This window comes from Varroa destructor, unplaced genomic scaffold (genome assembly GCF_002443255.2).
Source record: "Varroa destructor unplaced genomic scaffold, Vdes_3.0 BEIS01000001.1, whole genome shotgun sequence".
In the NCBI taxonomy this organism is placed as follows: Eukaryota; Metazoa; Arthropoda; class Arachnida; order Mesostigmata; family Varroidae; genus Varroa; species Varroa destructor.
The window spans coordinates 40419419-40438301 of record NW_019211454.1 but is presented as its reverse complement, the minus strand read 5'-3'; the positions used below and the strand labels follow the sequence as shown (position 1 = coordinate 40438301).

Below are 18883 nucleotides of genomic sequence, written 5' to 3'. Positions count from 1 at the left end.
CAGCATCAACCTTCAAACAATTGAGTGATTTGGCAAAGATGAAGGCAGTCTTATACATACATGCAGTGCAATACTTTATTCTGAAAGCTAGGTTATGAGTCAATGCAGCCGGGTATATAAATGACAGCAATGGTGGGCATGACGAAGGAAGCCTTGCAAACAACCTTTGATCTATATATTCTATCATAGCGAGTACAAATCCAGACTTGGAATAAGCAAAATGACTCATGCTCAATTACCGAGTCAGCCTCAGGGTGCTTGCGGAGGTATTAGACATCTCGCAGGAGTCATGTCGGACTATTTTGCGAAAAGGCTCATTACAACTGCCGAAAGGCCTAAGGTACCAGAAGGGGTATAACAAGTCGTCTAACTACTAGGAAGTTTTAAGAAAATTGCAGGATTCTACCTGTCAAAATAACCCGAAACTTAGGCAGAACGAGTCATAAATTTTTCAATACCATAATATACCGGCTGATATGTTGCTCCTAATAGTACATATCATAGGGAAAAACGCAGTGCTTGTATTGCCTCGAATCGTGCTGGCAACAGATTTGCGACCTTTCGAGCGGAGCCGGGATCTATTTCTACGAGTGAGTTCGAAAAGTGTTTAGGTAAGTAAAAAAGATGGCACAGGTGCATTGAGTGCAGTGAAAATTATTTTGAAAAATACAAGTGGGGTTCGAGCAACTTAGGGATGTGAATTTGGACAGAATCAACCTTTCGATATTTTGTTTTCGTAAAGTATGGCATTGCTGAAGGTACTTTTTATAAACAACATGTTTAATGATAAATGAGCGCTAAAGTAAGGCTTGACATGAGCGCGGTAGCTAGGAGGCGGAATAGATAGTTAGACCTAGCTAGCGACATTTGCACATAGCGGAAACTTTTAAGAATTGCCTGGAATTTCAGGCCAACCCTTCATCATGTGGATTTGGCAGCTTTCATAGGGTGCCCTGTAGGAATTATTCATCAATCCTGTTCCAAATGACAGTTCGAAACCAACTTTTCAATGTGTCCTAATCCAAGGATAAGCCTCAAAAAGCGTCAAAGGACACCAAGAATCGTCGATGAGCGTGAGAGCTTAAATTCGGGCGACACCCGGTATACACAGTTTATTAGAGAAAACAGAGATAAAACGAGGCGATCGAGTGAACTCGAAACGAAAGACGCATAGTAAATTCGCGCCACAGACAGTATAACCTAGCTGCAGTTGACCCAAGATCATACAGGCGCACTGAAACAAACACCGAGAGCTACAGCGCCATATTGCACCAACACGCCTTGAACGCACACGACGCGCCGACCGGTTAGGTACAATCGCTAACTCGGCTTGCTTTCTGTTTTTAGCGTAATCTTATCGATAAATCTATACTCATGGTTGGATGGTGAGGCGGCCTCACATGTCACTTCAGTAGACAGCCTGCGGATTAAGTTGACTTCGCCAATCAACTCAATGCTAAGGCGAGACCTAATTAATCGTATTTACGATCATAGTTAAAATACGAAGAGGCTTTACGTAAAATAGGCATCCTTGCCAATTAACCGAAGCTTTGATTTTCGCTTTAGATCCTATTCGACAGCCTCACGCATGGCTGATTTTCATAACGCCACCTTAATCCGAGTATTAGCCCTGTCGCGTTAAGCCTGAACGTGAATCGGCCGCGACCTTATTCTTTGTAAACAAATTTGTTTTCATCTTTCTATTGCTACGATTTAGTTCGAAAATTGCTTAGGCCAGTAAAAAAAAAAGGTGGTGCAAATTTAGATGGTAGCCTCTGCTCTGCGATGCGGAAAGGCTTTACTAACCACGAAGCGTGAAGAAAGAGCAGTCCAACAATCATCGTGGCACCGTCCATTAATGGTTAACAAGGTATACAAGAGGCTTTACAAGCCAACTCACAACCTAAAAGGGTAGCGACTAGTCAGTGGTAGCAACCTATCCGTTGCTGCTAAACCCCTGGATAAATAATCATAATAGTAGGAAATTGTTTCCTACAAAAAACAAAGAAGAGAGCAGCTCCACTGATAGCTATGCTAGCGTTCGGGTTGGAAAATCTATGATGATCTGCTGAGAACAACGAGCACTTTAACAACATCTTTATCTCATAATAACAATTATTGAAGGATAAATGTTCATTCCAATATGTACCATGCTAATTTACAACATGATTTATGCATAAGCGTATAATCGACTTGAGTGTAAGTATTGGTTACAGCTGTCCGGCGGTAATGCGGATTACGAAGACGACCTGCACGGACGAGATGAAAGCCATTCTCATTTACTATATTGTAACAACGTTCTGACTAGTCCCTCTGGTGCATTTAATAACAGACCCGTAATTTCAAGCGTCGGGACCCGTTTGAGAATGTAGCGAGCCCAGCTGATTTGTTAAAGTGCGTATCACTAATTTAGTGAAACCATTGTATCTTTTTACTTCAGATGTTAACTCTGGTCACGTAAGATGCACTTGATAAAAACTAAAGTGAGACATGACCTACGTAAGAGGCTCGTACCCCACCGTTACTGCCTTCTCTGTCTCCTGGGCCATTTTCCTCATAGATCACAATGATTTATGAAGGGTGCCAGCTTCCACGCAGCTTTACAACCACCAACCGTTAATCAGACAACGTTACCCGTGCGGCGTTCGACGCTCTAGTGACCTAGTTCTGTAACGTGGGTTTAACTATTAAGTGTCTGACCTTAGCCATATGCCCAGTTCAAACTACATACTTCGAACGGCTAAACTTCGATATCTAGTTACTGCAATGTGTGCTCATTTAAGCACGCATTTCATCTAGTCTATGCCGTTTATTGGGGCAGAAATAACTCAGTCCGAAGCTATTTACTCCGGATTCTAGAATCTAAAGACACCCGTATAAATAAACGGTTCCTATTTAAGCTAAAAGTTTTTCACCCTTCAAAAAAGATTGCAGAACTTGCTATTATAAGCATTCTTCCAATGCAAGGAGATTATGTTTGCATCCATCGTCTAGCTAGTCATATACAGATAAACAGCTCACCATGATTACATTGAACCTAGTGTATTATAGTTACCTTAATGGAATATAGTGTACCTACGCATCTCGCTTGCAGAACATATGAGATGTAGCAATAAGGAGCGATGAATACCAAATCATTAGGTATACTTAATCGAGCGAAGAACGACTGCAGGCCAGCCTTCTGCCCAAAAATGACATACTGAAAATAAATGTTTGCAATTTTTTACGTCTGGCACCGTCTCTAACGATGCCTCAAACGGCTGGCTTCCGGCATACAAATGTATGTTTACGCTCGATTTCAAACCTAGATCTCTTTATCTTTGCCTAAGTTAAGTAGGATAATATTTTGCCTTCGCATTATCAGTGAGACGAGATGACATAGTAGCTATGTTGGCCATACTCGTCTGGGATAAATAGTGCCAAAATTGGTAAAAAAAACGATGCTCAGAGGCTTTAATACGATATTCTGGTTGACCCATTGCTTTATGTGGTCTCAGAAGCTGCTTTTAAATCCGTTGGCTATAGTTGAGCTGAGTTCCCCGTCAGTTTACGGAAAGTCACGGTACTCTCGAATATCGTTGACGGTACTTCCCGGTATTTCTCGCAAGAAGTTCCGTTTCCACGAAATTCTCAAAACTGCTCGCGAACGCTCAACAAATGCTGAACAAGACGAACGCTTTGTTGAGATGCGATGGTTTAACATTGAGCCGAACTCGACCATCGCGCTTTACGGCCATCCGCCAGAGTACAATATCACTAACATGCTCGAAAGGGTCTCATCCACGGACCAGTCATCTGGCTACTACATAACGAACATTACTATGCCTCGACTACAATGTGATACTCCGTTTGTACTTAATAATAACTGTATCTATTTTTGGATCGCTGTCCTCGATACAAAAATGCGTATCATGGAGGTCGACTGTTTCCGTGGTTTCCCGTTCTGGATGTACGAAGCCCGTGAGTTTCTGAGCAACGTTGAGATTCGGCGTGCATTTATACCCGGCACACACAATTCGGGAACGTATGATTACTACGACGGTGGCACGGTCCATGCGCGGGTGACCCAGTACGTCGAGTGTCAAGACGAGAGTGTATTCAATCAGCTATTCTATGGCGCGCGTTATATTGAACTTCGGGCGTCGTTTTCGCCTAAACGACGACAGGCACGCCCTGCTAACATCGTCTGCATAGACCAAGAAAATGATAATGCAAACGGTAGCAATAACGTTTTGAATGACATGTATAGAGAGGAACGCGGTTTGGATTGTCGAACAGCTACATTCTGGAGCGTTCATGGCTCGTTCGTGACAACATCATCATTCGATCAGATCGCCCGAGACATTCGTCGATTTTTGGAAGCTACCAAAGAAATCGTGTTAATTGATTTACATAAATTTAAAATCTCTGGAAAGTGGTGGTGGACGACAGATCTTCATCTCGAACTTTGGCGGCTTCTTTCTAGTGAACTAGGTGAGTTTATGGCACCGTTCAAAGAAGATGTCACTTTCGGCGAGCTATGGGAATCAAATAAACGCCTCATTGTGTCCACAGCCCATCCGGTGCCAGATGTTAGCCCATGTATATGGCCATCGTTTTTGCACATCTGGGCAAATACCGATCGACTATCGCAGCTTGAGCTATTTCTCGACGCGCGTCTCTGCGCTGAAGTCCAAAACAGCAAACGTATTACGGTCGCCAAGGTAAACATTCTACGGAGATGATCCAGTTTAGAACGCAAATAGGTATTGCAGTATATGGACTTGCCGTTATTGGTTTTACATGAAAGGTAGTCATCGTTTGTCTTCGGTGTAACACATTTTCAATTTATTTTGTTCTTTTCCCAGAATGACTACATTTCCGCATAACTGATTACTGTAGGAGATATGTCGACGGTGCTTGCTCTCCCCTATACAGAACAGACTATTTTACTATGACTGTTTGTTTCTGCTGAGTCATACTTTTTAGATGCGAAACATTGTGCTGTGCTTCGAATCTCTCTAACAAAGGTCCTATTTATAGGGGTTAAGCACCATTGCTGCCGCATATAAGGGGTCCACTACACTATTGACTCTTAGTTTTAACAATTACCTCTGCGTTAATGGAATGAGCCTAGGTTTCACATAATGGTCATGTTGATCTTTTTTTGACTCGCATTCAGCCAGGCGTATCTTCTTTTTAAGGGTAAGAAGGTTGTTTTAACGCGTTGTTCTATAATTGCTTTCCAGGGTCAGCTAACTCCACGTTTGGGCTTGAAAATGCTACGAAACACCTTGCGCAATCGCGGTGGGGTTCGTTCTTTCACGCCGGGCACTAATCGCGTAATGGACAGGCTGTATCGAAATAAATTGGCATGCGCGAACGTAGTAGCCGTTGACTATCTGCTTAGCTCAGACGTGGTACGTGTTGCGATTGCCGTAAACACGACGCCCGAGAGTCCGACAAATAACGCGAGATTTCCTCCGAACGTTTCATTTAATAGGAGCATTCATAACGTGGATGAAAGTTTATTTCGTCCTATGTGCAAACGTCGAGTCCGCCTTTAGAAATTACGTTTTCAATAGGCAATGTTATGGGAATATAAAAACAAAGCTGTTGGAAGATGTTGGCGAGTGTTCGCCACAGAACGTTTACTTCATCTGCGTTTAATGATTCATCCAATGATTAAGGCTGCAAGGCGTTAATATCAATACCGTACATCGATACGTAATTATTTTAACTGTATCTCTGATATACCTTTTCATTACTATAGATGTTTCTGTTGTTGATGCTATACGAAGAGGAATTTTTAGAATAATCGCTTTAGAAGGCAAAAAATAATCACTTCAGAAGCCAAAAAGCATGTGAGGTAATTAAAGTATGCACAAACGGCGAGCACTGCACAAACGGCGAGCACACTGCCAGCGGATGCAATTAGTTACTTCGTATAAAGGACTATACCGCGCTGCTACATTGTTGACTTAGAAACTCCACAAACTCCACAGCAGATTTGTTTACTTTATATCAGGCTGCTAACGTCCTCACGTCTGAATTTTGCTCCGGCTGTAAAAAAGCTGTAAGAAATAGTATGCCTTCAAAACAATCGAAAAAGCTCATAAGGAGGGATATTTACCTAGAGACTTAGTTTTTTTTTTTTATACCTAGAGTTTAAAATGCATTCGCACATTGAATAGGATCCTGGTACTTTTATTTCTGCAAACGGTGTTCTTTTTATCATAGGTTCGCATGTTATTCACACAGTACCTTCGGAATCGGATCGTTTCGAAACCTGATCGGATCGTTTCGAAACCTGAAGTTTTGAAACTGAAGAGCTCTGAACGAAAAAGGAAAAACGGCTTATAAGCAAAGCACTGGGCGTTTATAAACATGAATTATGAATGAGGTGAGGGTACCCTTTATTCCTGAAATCATGACTAAATTTTAACGTTTGTAGTATCGATTTCTTCCTATTCACTGATTTCTCGTACATGATATATACCCTACATGGATAATAGGTCTTACCTAATACTGTCCTATTACCTGTTCCAATCCGACCTAAACAGGGTGAGTTCGGGCTGTGATATTATTCTATTACTTGTTTCAATCTAACCTAGCGCGGAATTCTAAAGCCAAACTCGTGGTTACGCTAAATACCGCCATTGGAGCTGTCATTTTTGTTCTTTGTAATTTCCTCGCATCATTGCTCCCACCATATTGTTTAGTGGACTCTGGTAAATCTGAGCTATTAATTTTTAAAAATTCGATTGCAATACTTCGGATACTCCGTTACCTTTTTTGTAATTTCGTTTTACGTTATCTAAATATTTTCTCCACTAATTAGTAAGAATTCATCATAAAAAAAACCATCCCTGCAAGTTCACTCAAGCAATATTTGGTAATATCAGTGCTGAACCAAAGGGTGTGGCGAGTGGAAGTCCCCCAGGATTAAACGAACACCTTAACGGAGAAATTTGGTCTGTGTAATGCATTAGCTCTTCACCTCCCCAGAAACAAAGATACGACTCGTTCTGTTACTGAGAAGCAGCTGTCCGATACCCCTCGTCTACTATCGATGTCAATGATCCAGTTGTTATTGCTAATGGGTCGCAACGATGCTTCCGTTGACGGGCTAGCTCTTTGTGGGGAGCCAAAAATAAGACCTCTTACGCTTATTGTAATGCTTGGTCGATTAAAATATTTGTTATACAAGCAATGAAGTTTCGAATCGTTACGTACAGCTTGCCCCTCAAATACCACCTTCGTTTCTGTGACAGAAACATTTTCTGGCGTGTAGAACGTAGGGACTACAAGAAAAAACTCGTTTTTTTTTAAAAAAATCCAATATTGTGTGCATTCTGTAGCACTCGAAAAACTAAGTACACTTCTATATCATATATATATATATATATATATATATATATATATGTGTATATCGTCGAAAGCAATTTGTGAGCTAAACTTGGCAGAAATAATCTACATAATACAAATCATTAATGATTTTAAAATGTTACGAAGAATGTGTGTGGAAAATGAGAAAAAGATGCGCATTTTCTGTCTTGGAAGGTACATAATGCATCCATTTAAAGGCTCGAATTTTTGTAGATTTCGAAGGAAATAGTCCTTATGAAGCATTTTACCTCATAACATCGTATTGTCTGCACCTCAAGTGTATGCGTAAGCCCTATACAATTTTGTTAAGACTTTAGCAACAGAAATGCTTTTAAATTTCATCGTTTATTATGTAGCCCATTATTTTCGAGGGCATCTGTATAAAAGAGGAATGAATGTACTAATCTGATGGTTTATAATTTAATTCTGCGAATTGTAAATGTATGTGCCAGGTAAACTAATCAAACCAGCCCGTTCCAACTTCCAGAAAGTCGACTCTCCAAAGCACCATGTGATTGTTACTATTTTTACCACAAAGGCCGTCTGATATAGGTATCTTGAACATATAGAAAAAAATTTTCCTCGCTGACTGAGCAAGTGAGGTGACTCATCGAAGGATCGCAGAAGACACCCACGTAGAATAAAATCTTTAGCTGCGACAGTGAAACTGGTCTCGTAATATAAACTAGGATGTTCACGCTATTCTTGCATGAGATCATAATTCAGCCTTAATTAAGCATTCAGTACCTGTTATACATTGCACTAATGATACGCCAGACACCTTACCAATTCGGAGAATGCGTGCTTGTCTTCAGCAAAAACGTTTCCTTCAATAACAGGTAATGGAATATTTAGTGTGACAAAAGAAATGCACATCTTGTAAAAGCAATGTAATAACACAATTTGACATTTCACGCTTCTTTCATTACGGTTTGTCCGTAAAGTTGAACATTGTCGAGGCAGTAATTCGGTAAGCTTCTATTGTATAATAAACTGAAGTGATCTAAAGGACGAAGGCTTGATTCTCATTTCTGCGATGTTTGAACCAGCACCTTTAAAGCTTCATACCTGCATAGCTGCATTTACTAGGGGAAATTAGTTAAGTTACCGCTTGTCTTTGTAATCGTTTATGAAAAAAGTTCTTCCTGCGTAGTGTTACTTGAAAATCAACGAGCTGATTATTCAGCCTGAAATATTATTGAAATTGCTTTCGAAGATAGTTGAAAAAACATGTTTTATGAAAACTATTTATGTCGCCTTTAGATGACCTATGGTTTGAAGAGGCCAAGTGTCTACGAATGTAATATAGGTTAGCTAGTAGTTGGACACAGCTAGAACGATGAAAAAGACGACGCATAATTTAACCCAACAATTGCACACAGTTTATCTTCTCTAATATATATAGTCTTACCGCTCTCATTGTAGTTCTTTTATTCGTATATATATATATATATGTATATATATATATATATATATATATATATATATATAGCATTACGTAGAATAGTATTTCCCATGAAGACCGTTGTTATCAAAATTTCTACTAGGCTTTCTAAGTTCCATCATTCTTTATTGTCCTCATCGGCCTCGTTCTGTTCCGTCATTGTTTCTGCGTTTCTTGTTATTGCCCCGTTTTTGCTGTTGTTTTTGTTATTGTTAGTATCATAAATTCTATTCTAATAATTAGTTCCATCATCCCCACCATCGCCATTATAGTTGTTGATGGTATTATTCGCACGTTAAATTATACTTTCATCTTAAATATTTCACGCCTATGGGACAGTTTGCACGGTATACCCCAACTTTCACAATTCACGTCGACTGCTCATCGTGTCTGTTTACTCTTCATTATTTGTCGTCTGTCTTCTAGTTGCATTAAGTGTCTTTATATCGCAGTGTTTTGTTATTATATTTGTTATAATCATAATAGTATGATATATCAATATACATTCGCTTCTATTATGCTGTCCTACAAGACCAAAATTGGTGATTTTTGTTACTTTCGTTCTCCTGCTCAGTTTCCTCTATAGAGAAAACTGGCCCTTTAGAACACATTCAGTCACGGTTTGCTCCCTCTCTGGGGATCGGTACATTAGAGATATGTCACACATACCGTATTCTAATATTCACCAGTAGACCAAAGTAACCTTCCAGGTTTTACGTTGCAACTTACCTATAAAACTAAACGCATATATGATGTCTCAGTAGGATCGTGCGCAATAATCCGTACATTTCAACTTGAAATTCAATAAATTGGATAACACAACAAGGAATTTGTAGCAAGTAAAAACAAATGACATTTTCGTGCAGTATGTATAGCTGTTGCTACAAAAGTTGAACGCAATACGTTGGGTATTATAGGTGCAGCAGAAAAATTATCGTTGTTGTTGTTGTTGTTGGCTGAAGCGGTATCGTTCGTTCTTCATTTGAGTTACAATTATTGTTGATTTTTTTCCATACTTTGGCCCTTACATTTTCTTTTTTGACTCGATTCCAATCGAATGTTTGAAGACTGTGAAGATTAAGAGGACGTCTTTCCTCCCCATATAAAACCGTTTGTCGAAGTACAACTTGAAAAAACCAGTCGTTCATCTACCATACAGACACATCATTTAAATAAATAGTGTTTCTTATTAGTAAGCCAATGAATATCTTTTGTTTTATTGTTATTGTTGCTATTTTAGCCGAGACATTGCACAGTTATACGTAACTAGTTTAGTAGAAAAACGAAAAGCTTGACCTAATTTTCGCGAAATGAAAGGTAATGATGCCCGATCAACTAACAACCCTAAGGGGTTAGTGTACATGTCAATACTACCATTATCAATTATAAGTCAAATCCTTGAATAGAGAAACACGCCGGTTACAGAAATTTAAGTGATCGTCTATACGATTATTTAGTGGTAATAACAGTATCTTACACTTGAAAAGTACACCGGAATACGTACACACGGAGCGGGGGGATGCATATATGTGGAATTATAGAATTCATCGCCTTCAGAAGCTAGCATTGCGATGTATCTGGCTTTGTTTTTCTCCTGTGTCATATGGTGTCGCTTTCTTCTACGTCTTTCTATTTAAAGAATATTATTAATAAATACATAATATAATACATACGAGAGGCTCGGAATCATGGTAAAGGTAGTTTATAGCATCGTAGTCGAACGTGATAGCCAGCCTTTGGCTCGTTATCTGTCTGTATCTTGTCTTTCTTCTTTTCATTTCCCATAACTCTGAAGCATGGAACAAAAAATACAAGTCACGAGCTCATCGAATGCGGATGCGTTTCGAACGCCCTCATATACTCATAGATACACATATTCTATATATATATATATATATTGTTTATGATTAATTTGTGGGTAAGTGAGTTCGCATGATACCGGATCCAGGGGCATTGTGGGGGTCTGCGACATAGGGCATAGCATTGGAAACGCTCGTATTCAAAGATAAACAGAGTTGCTCTATCCTACCATATACTGCGGCAAACAGACACCGCAGTCAAACATACAGCCTCTCAGCACGATCTCAATCACATCCGTTTGGGACGCGCGGCAAGCGATGAGACTTTTGGTTTCAGTCAATGTGTAACGCAATGCGCAGTCGGTCCTCATCCGTTAGTCATATTCACTCGGTTTGATTCTATTTTTTTTTTTTGTTTTTAGGACGGCGTCACATTACTGACTCTGTTAGATTGCTATTATGTCATTGGCAATAGCTTATCATCGTTCATAGATTTTAATAATGATTGGTAGTGACAGCTGTCCAAGTTGCCCACCCACTGAGGGCAAACAGCTATCAGGGACATCAACGATTCTTTTACGAATGATTGCCGTAAGTAAGCATGTGTAGAAGTTTAGTGGCATAGTTTATATATAATCTTATTTGATTATTATCATCATAATGACGATATATGTATATATATATATTAAACGATGCGTGTGAATGTTATTATAATCATATTCATAATAACTGCTCGCCTAGTACACACTCCATTTATGGACGACAATATGGGACGACGAAATATGGACGTCATGTTGGTTTTTTTGCTTACCGTATTAATTTCACTTTCTACCTTCTACAAATAACCGCTAATCGCGACCTCAGAATCCCACAAGTCACACAGACGTCGACCAAACAAGAGAACATCATTGAATTAAGGCGGATCAATGGGAACCCAGCTTAAATAGGCGACTTTTTAGGCAAAGTTGCTTGACCGCTTGCATTACAGCCTTCATAAGACCCATTTACCTATGTCGCGCACATTCTGCCTTGCACACGTTACTTTTATCTTTATTTTTTAGCGTCCGCTCCGTCTGCTAGCACTTAAACATTTATTTCATGGCCTTGATTTTATCAGGTTAAGGTATTCGGCACGTCTGTCCGTTCATAATTTCTGTTTAACCAGTCTTACGTTTATATATGTATATATAATTTTCGTGGTATTTTACAGAATTGGATAGTCATAATAGCAAACTCATTATTGTAAGGTTTACCGAAAGCCCGCGATTCCAAGCAGATCTCGAGCGATGGTATTAGTTTTCTTTTTATGGCGGTGATTAGTCCAATTACAAATTGTGCAAAAGATTTTTCTCTAGAAATTCGAATGGAGTGTGTAATTATTAAATGTACTCTGATTCTTTTGGACGTAAACTCTGTTCAGGTCGACTGCAGGTAATTGTTGTTGTACGGCAACTGGTCCAGTGTCTCGGACGTCTGGGGATTGGTACACAGTAATCGTCCCTCTATGGACATCGACTTTGTTTAAACAGCCATGAGGTATGGCTAACGTGCGAAGTGTTGTTCTTACTTGTTGCCGTTTTTTGTTGTGATTGTTATATAATTAGCACCTTGCTGTTTGGATCGGAGTGGGGCGAGGTCGGGGACCTCTTCGTCGGTTCGCGTTTCGATGCCCTCAGCGATTCATTGATCACTCAAGCTGTTTGTCGTTTTCGATGTTACGGGTGCCGTAATAATTGTTTTTAATCGGCTACGTATATTGGCATGCAGGGTTAGATACTGCATTGTTCCATATGGGCAGGCAGAAAAATATTGCACTAGTAATATGCTGCTATTGTTGTAAAACGGAATAATTTACGGCTCCCATCTCTGTATGTTACTATTATTCTTCATTATATAGTGAAGTAGCTTCGCCTATGAACATTCTTTGATCATTGTGGGCGGGTCATGTTCACCGGCAGTTGGCTACGCACCGTATCTGCCAATGGCCGTTTATAATCATCGTGTATATAGTAAAGACCGTGCCAAGAAGGGGTAGCTGTGCTAGCAACAATAAGAACATTGATACCTTCTTGTATCCACGCCTTTCGGTAACAAATGGGCAAAAAATTAAACGAAAAAATCGCACCAAAGCTAACGGGGACGCGATCCTGCTAAAATTAATCGTAATTACACATGTTCAACTGTCAATAGACGCCTTTCGACTGAATCTTATTTGGTGCGTTAGCATTATTACTAGGAATTCTACTATTGCTTACCAGTATTCATTGTTATAGTAGCAGCGTTGCTTACCAATGTTGTCACTGTCATAGAAATTATTTCAGTAATTTGAAGGAATTGTATATATATATATATATATATATATATATATATATATATATATATATATATATATATCTGTATGTATATCTATATATCATCATTTATAATCGTTACTGTGTATAAGTCGTATAGCGGCTGAACGTCCATACATCTAAGCGCAGCCTGTGCGGCCTTATCTTTTCATTTAACATCACAGTTGCCAGCAGTGAAGGAGAATAACAGTGGTCAAATAACCGGGGACTTGAATCGGTCGCCAACGCACGATATTGATGAGCTAGTACCGTAGTGGAGAAATCATCGTCATCGTTATTGTTACTCGAAAGGGGATCAATGCGTGTGTGTACGTGCGACCTTCTGTCATCTCGTTCCGACCATCTTTGTCCGACGGTATCTATATCCGATCTCCGGTCGTGATAACAGCTGATTTACTGCCCTCCTTTGCTCTGGTCCAGTTGTTTCAGATGACTCCTCTATCCTCGGATTGGTTGTGCAATGGCAATCTCAATAATTCAGTATGACTGTTTTTCTTTTGCCTGCCTCGTCGATTCAGTGACTCCGGCTTAACCGCCCAATCTCTTTAGCACCCGTACTTATTATTCCTTAGTCTCTTTACTTCGAATTTTGACTCTTCGGCTATTTCCGCAATGCATTGCATCGCTGCATGTGATTAAGAAGTACATCGAATAGAAAGGGTGGAATAGTGCGACCTGTATCGCATTAAAGTCGCAAGGCTTCATTGCTATACATTGCAGTGGTCACACTTGTCACAATGTTACTTCGTCAAAGCTGGCCCTCTTTCCAAAATTTTACCGATCTCCAAATCAGCCTAATTACTTTCCTTATCGCTTCCATTTTTTACCATTTTAACAATTCATCTCATCGCGTCCGATTGCATGACTTCTGCGTGTCCGTTTCACTGCTCCTGTTCGATACCTTTTACGTGTTTCTGTTTTTCTTTATGTACAAATATCACAGAACTGTTCAGGGATATTTTGAACGCTGCTGATTTAAGAAGGATTAGTTGTTGTTGTTATTACTAGTATTTTATATTACGCCATTATATTCGTGCCCTTTCACCTCTGTCATATCACCTCGCTCATTAGAACGATTAATATTTTTTTTTAAAGAAAATAGTTGCTATAATTTAGCTATTTTGTTTTAAGGTCATTTATGAGTAAGCGCGTACGCCTACAAGGCTACCCGTTTTAAGGCCTATTCACATATAAAGTGGTTCAGACCAATAGTGTTAAGGCCCTGATCGTGTATTTAAAACTACGTCGTTTCGCAATTGCAGGAAGTTCAAACCAGCACTTGGTGGCGCAAAGTCAGTTTCTTTCTGTTGTATTTGTTATCGTCAGAGATGTCTGTACAGCAAATCAACGATGTGTATACGCTAGCAAATGCTAGCGTACGGCTCATACTTAGTCTTGCACGTTTTCTGTGTTTCTTTTTTTTGCAAGCGAATAATAACAATCAAATATTACGAGAAAGTATTTAGTTGTGTTTTTGTGTTGTCCGTTTATTCATTGCCTTCGTTGATATCGTTAGAGGACTGATTGATGGCTCAATCGCCTGGCTGGTGTGCCTTCATAGACATTAGCAAGCCATCCCTGTAGAAAAAAACACTATGCACTTAAGTATCGGATGGAAATTTTGTTATCATCATATTTTCGAATAATTAGTGCCGTTGTTATAATTAAGCCTACGAGGCGGTTGCTGGCGGCGGGGTATTGATACTGCTGAGGTTAAGGGCGTTATTAAGATTGAGCGGTGGGGGCTGTGTCGAGTGCCCATGGGCGGCATTGGGAAAGGGCGGAACAACACCAGCTGTAGGCGTTGTTACCGCGGACGTCACAACCGACGATGGATTCGACGGCGTCAGCGTGAGTGGCTCGACATTTGGCGAGAGATCAACGCCTAAAATTACCAGGGCAAAAATATTAGACACGATAATCATGATAATAATAATTAGTATCTTGTTTAGATTTAGCTAGAACGGTCAGTAGGCTGGCTGGAATTCATCGAGGATCGATCGGTAACTGGAATACAGGAAAAATGGTGATGGTAAAGATAACGATATGAACAAATCTGATGATTAGGAGAACAACTGAGGGATGTATGTACACTTCCTTTGTACATATCACCAACATAATCAGAGCCTTATTCTTCAACTAAACTAGCGCTTATTAGCGTATTACTGTCCCAATGGACACTAAGCAACGACTACGAAAGGAGATAGAATTGACAAAACCCGTAAAATACCATTTCCAACTTTTAGACCAATTGGTCACAGATATTAATCCATCAGGTGTCATAATTTAAATTAACGGGAGTAATAAGAAGCAACTTCATTCGGATGTTACCGAAATTATTCTCCAAGGATATACTTAAATGGGAGTTTACATGCTGGATAGAACTTGTAAAGTATAATTATTAAATAGGTCTAGCTAGCCTTACTGAAACAAAGATAGTCAAGTTCAGCATTAGGAAGAGTAATTCACTAAGGACTACCGTCCGGTGTACACAAATTAAAACTTCGTATAAAATCAAATATATCAAATGCACTCTAAACTCCGCTTTCGGCTACTTACCTAGTTGTAGCAATTGTTCAGTAATACTCTCCTCTGAGACGGTATTTGATCCGAGGTTAAAATCACATGGCGTCGAACTTCCGGACTGCGAACTCTTTGATGTTGTCTTAGGCATGCTCAGAGCGGAGTTCAGCTGCTTATTGATTATCTTCAGACGGAGCACCTGATGGTCGAGTTCATTAGGGAAATAATTAGATTGACGATGAAGTCAGCGCCGAGGGACATTTGCCCCTAAAACAATCGAATAGAGGCAGTCGCATTCTCGTCGAGTACCGTCTCAAATATGTGCAACAAGCATGCGTGAGATAAGCGCTATAATCAAACAGCTAAACCAAAGACTACTACTACCCATACTGTTTTCAGTGCTAAATAACTATTGCTAGTTAAGTAGACACGTGCAATGCTGTAGGTTACTATTTCGTGCACAAACTTCGATCTTGAACTCGGCCGAATCGATCCATATGCTTTATAAGCTCGTAGGCTATATGCTTATATAGCATGCACGGAACAAGTAAGAACGTAATGCACCATATCAAACTCTCCCAGACTCTCACCATCTAAGCAAGTAGCCGTGGTTAGCTTGCAGTAGCCGCATCCCGTACACGATCTCAAAATAAGCATGTTTTTTTGAATTGTCCAAAAGAGTCATGCAGTCCTATTTGACGAAAGGTAGCACGCCTCGCGTTTTATAGAACGTTTTACGCGTATACTATGCCAGGCTTATAGCTAACAAGACTTAGGTGCTAAGTTCGTCATCGCTACTGATTATTGATTATTACGTTTAGCAGTCCTCTTCGTCTGTCTCTTAAACTGCAGAGCGATGCAGATGCTTCACAATTAAACTACACTACGTACAAAGAAGAGACATATTTATAGGACATGTTCAAGTCTATACGTTTGTAGAAAAAGAAGTAATGCTGTAGGACGGCAAGGTACCAGTGCCGCTTGAAAGACCAGGGCCGGCAGACCAAGAACGGACCAGGAGAACACGGAACGCAAGCATATTATCAATCAAAAAGCGGATAAAGATATATATATATATGTGTGTAAAAATTGCCGCGGCTAGTTGACAAGGATCAATCTGCCAATCGATTGATTCCCTCTTGCTCTAAGCAACTCCCTTACATGTTAACGTTATCCAGAATTCCGGCTGTGCTTTTGTTTTCTGCATCGTCTCACACGCGAAGACTGTTCTTAACGTTTATGATATACGGGTAGAAATACAGCCTCTTGACGAGTTCGTATGCGTAGGCGACGTAACGTAATGTGCAGTATTTGTATATTTTTTCAGTTTTTTCTTTGATTTTCGCCTTGGATTGGAAAACCAGGTTTTACTACCACTGGGCGACTGGATCTCCACACACACACGCGCCTACTTGCGGGTTTATTTTCTGGCCCTTCAGAAAGAAATGAACCACTTCAGTGGACGTCTGCGACGGGATTCTCCCCACAGGAGATCTGCCGCTCAAGACAGGTAGCTCCTAGTAACTTGAATGGAAAATTCACTTTCATCATGTACTGCGTCTTGCTGGCAGACCCAACATCAGTTGGTGCCCTGTTTCGACTTTGGCTGTTTTTATCTTGTCGTCACGGGGTTGCCTAGAACGTGCCGGGCTCCCAGCCCGCAGGTGTTAACGGCGAGAACACCAGCAGGTTGGAGGCCACTTGCTTGTTATTCAGATCGAGCTGGAAGCCTGACCGCTGTACGTATGTAGTTATCGTCCGACGCCCCAGCAACGATGCAAGGGCAGCAAGAACAACAGAGACAAACAGAAAAACAAGGAGACAGAGAAAGAAAAAGAAAGAGATAAGAGACAAATGTGAATCATAGTGTTGATCAAATTGGACGGACAATCATCGTTTAAACCGTACTTGTATAACCGGTCCATTGCTGAATGATCGATCTGATTGATAGCTCACAACTTCAATCTTTGAACCTCCATAATAATGTCACAAGATCATTTGGTGAAGCTAACAAACTTCATCATTAAGAAGAAAGGACAAAAACGCTAATTGCCTTTTCAATTACAGCCTCATAAATTCATCGTAAAGTTTCGTTGGTTGAAGCTGCTCCAGAATGGAACAACTGACGATCAGCACTCTTTCTTGATCAAACGCCTCGCCAAGGACGGACAAACACACACGTACCCAGCACTTCAACATATTCGGACGCCTTATCAGGTACATCCATCGAGAGTTTCGCTTCAAAGCGATGGTAACAACGGCATTTGATAATATTGTTCTTAATGAAATGAGAATCCGAAGCTTTATCCAGGAAATCCATATTCAACATAATCTAAGATCAATTAGACATTAATGTCGTCGAAGGGTAAAATCAACAAATACAAGCTTTTCAGCTGATCTTAGATGTTGTTTATAAGCACCTAGAGTCAAACAAACTAATTTACCGGTAGTATATTAATCTTGATTAAAAACAAAAAATGTTGCCAAAGTGGGCTGACCGGTAAACAATAAATTCAAGTACTTCTACCATTTATACTAATTCATGAGTATGAAATTGGCAATCGTATAGATGCACCATGGTTCAAAGTGAGTAACAAATGTTAACACGAATAGAAACTACGACGCTTGATGCTCCCCCAACGCCCCGAGGTTTAATCCACTAAACCGGCAGGTTGAAAATGGTCAGGAAAAGAATGAAGAAGTCCGTTTTCTTCGGATATAATAATCGAATTCTAAGAGAACGTGCCCTTACCTCGATGCTGGATAGGCATATACAGAGATAGGATGAAGTAATAGCATGTAGATGGGCCTAGATATGTAAAAGTATTTAATAAAGATGTATACGCATATTGCAGGTTTGACAGTTCGCAAATGCTCTTGCTGCAGATAGTACAGAATACAAAGTATGTAGAGATATATATATATATATATATATATATACACGTAAATATGAGAAAATATATGATATAAATGAAGGTGCTCGGCAGAGCTGCGTGTGTGAAGTCGCTGTGCGGGCGGGTGGCAAGAGTGCAGATCTTGGCAACGATCGGTATCAGATCAACTATCTCAAGAGTAGGCAGATCAATCGTCATTCATTCTCATGTTAGCATGATGCCTTCGTTGGTTCTACTAAACGTACACCTGTATTGTCATTGATTATTGTTTCTCTCTACCCACCACCCTGTTGAGAAATCTTTTGCTCAAAAAGAAGTTCTCAATCTAATACCACCACGCTATCTACCACTCCCCTTCTCAGCAACGTCAATTAAGTCAATGATTGTATCAAGGCTCGTGATCATGCCAAATATTACACGAGGAAAAACCGTCCCGCCTAAAAACCAGTGGCCAGAGATGAGCACTTAGATTATTAATTGTTGAAGACGAATTTCACAGCAGAG

General features: G+C 40.0%; 2 protein-coding genes across 9 annotated transcripts in view; one reads left to right on the top strand and one right to left on the bottom strand.

Moving 5' to 3' along the window:
- Positions 1-220: 220 nt before the first annotated feature.
- LOC111253982 (uncharacterized) lies at positions 221-8407 on the top strand. Its single transcript, XM_022814353.2, has 5 exons — positions 221-340; positions 3498-4703; positions 5229-5399; positions 6220-6382; positions 7821-8407. The coding sequence occupies exons 1-4, from the start codon at positions 221-223 to the stop codon at positions 6340-6342; spliced, it is 1620 nt and encodes a 539-aa protein (XP_022670088.2). The 3' UTR covers positions 6343-6382; positions 7821-8407.
- A 317-nt stretch (positions 8408-8724) lies between these two features.
- LOC111253931 (ecotropic viral integration site 5 ortholog-like) overlaps positions 8725-18883 on the bottom strand; it is a 70070-nt gene continuing 59911 nt past the window's right edge. For 6 of the 8 annotated variants that reach the window (XM_022814190.2, XM_022814218.2, XM_086977822.1 and 3 more), the window contains 2 exons: positions 15522-15684; positions 8725-14847 (listed from right to left, as the gene is read on the bottom strand). In XM_022814190.2, the coding sequence (XP_022669925.1) occupies positions 14633-14847; positions 15522-15684 (378 nt within the window). In that variant the 3' untranslated portion in view covers positions 8725-14632. Of the gene's footprint in view, positions 14970-15521; positions 15685-16646; positions 17223-18883 lie in introns of those variants that run through there. The other 2 variants (XM_086977821.1, XR_015319414.1) reach the window with 2 other exon arrangements.

Bases quoted from the DNA above. Each gene is read 5' to 3' on its own strand.
- LOC111253982 (XM_022814353.2), top strand. From the start codon at position 221: ATGACTCATGCTCAATTACCGAGTCAGCCTCAGGGTGCTTGCGGAGGT. The intron at 4,704-5,228 runs GTAAACATTCTA...ATTGCTTTCCAG, and splicing joins AACGTATTACGGTCGCCAAG to GGTCAGCTAACTCCACGTTT. The intron at 5,400-6,219 runs GTACGTGTTGCG...TTTTTATCATAG, and splicing joins ATCTGCTTAGCTCAGACGTG to GTTCGCATGTTATTCACACA.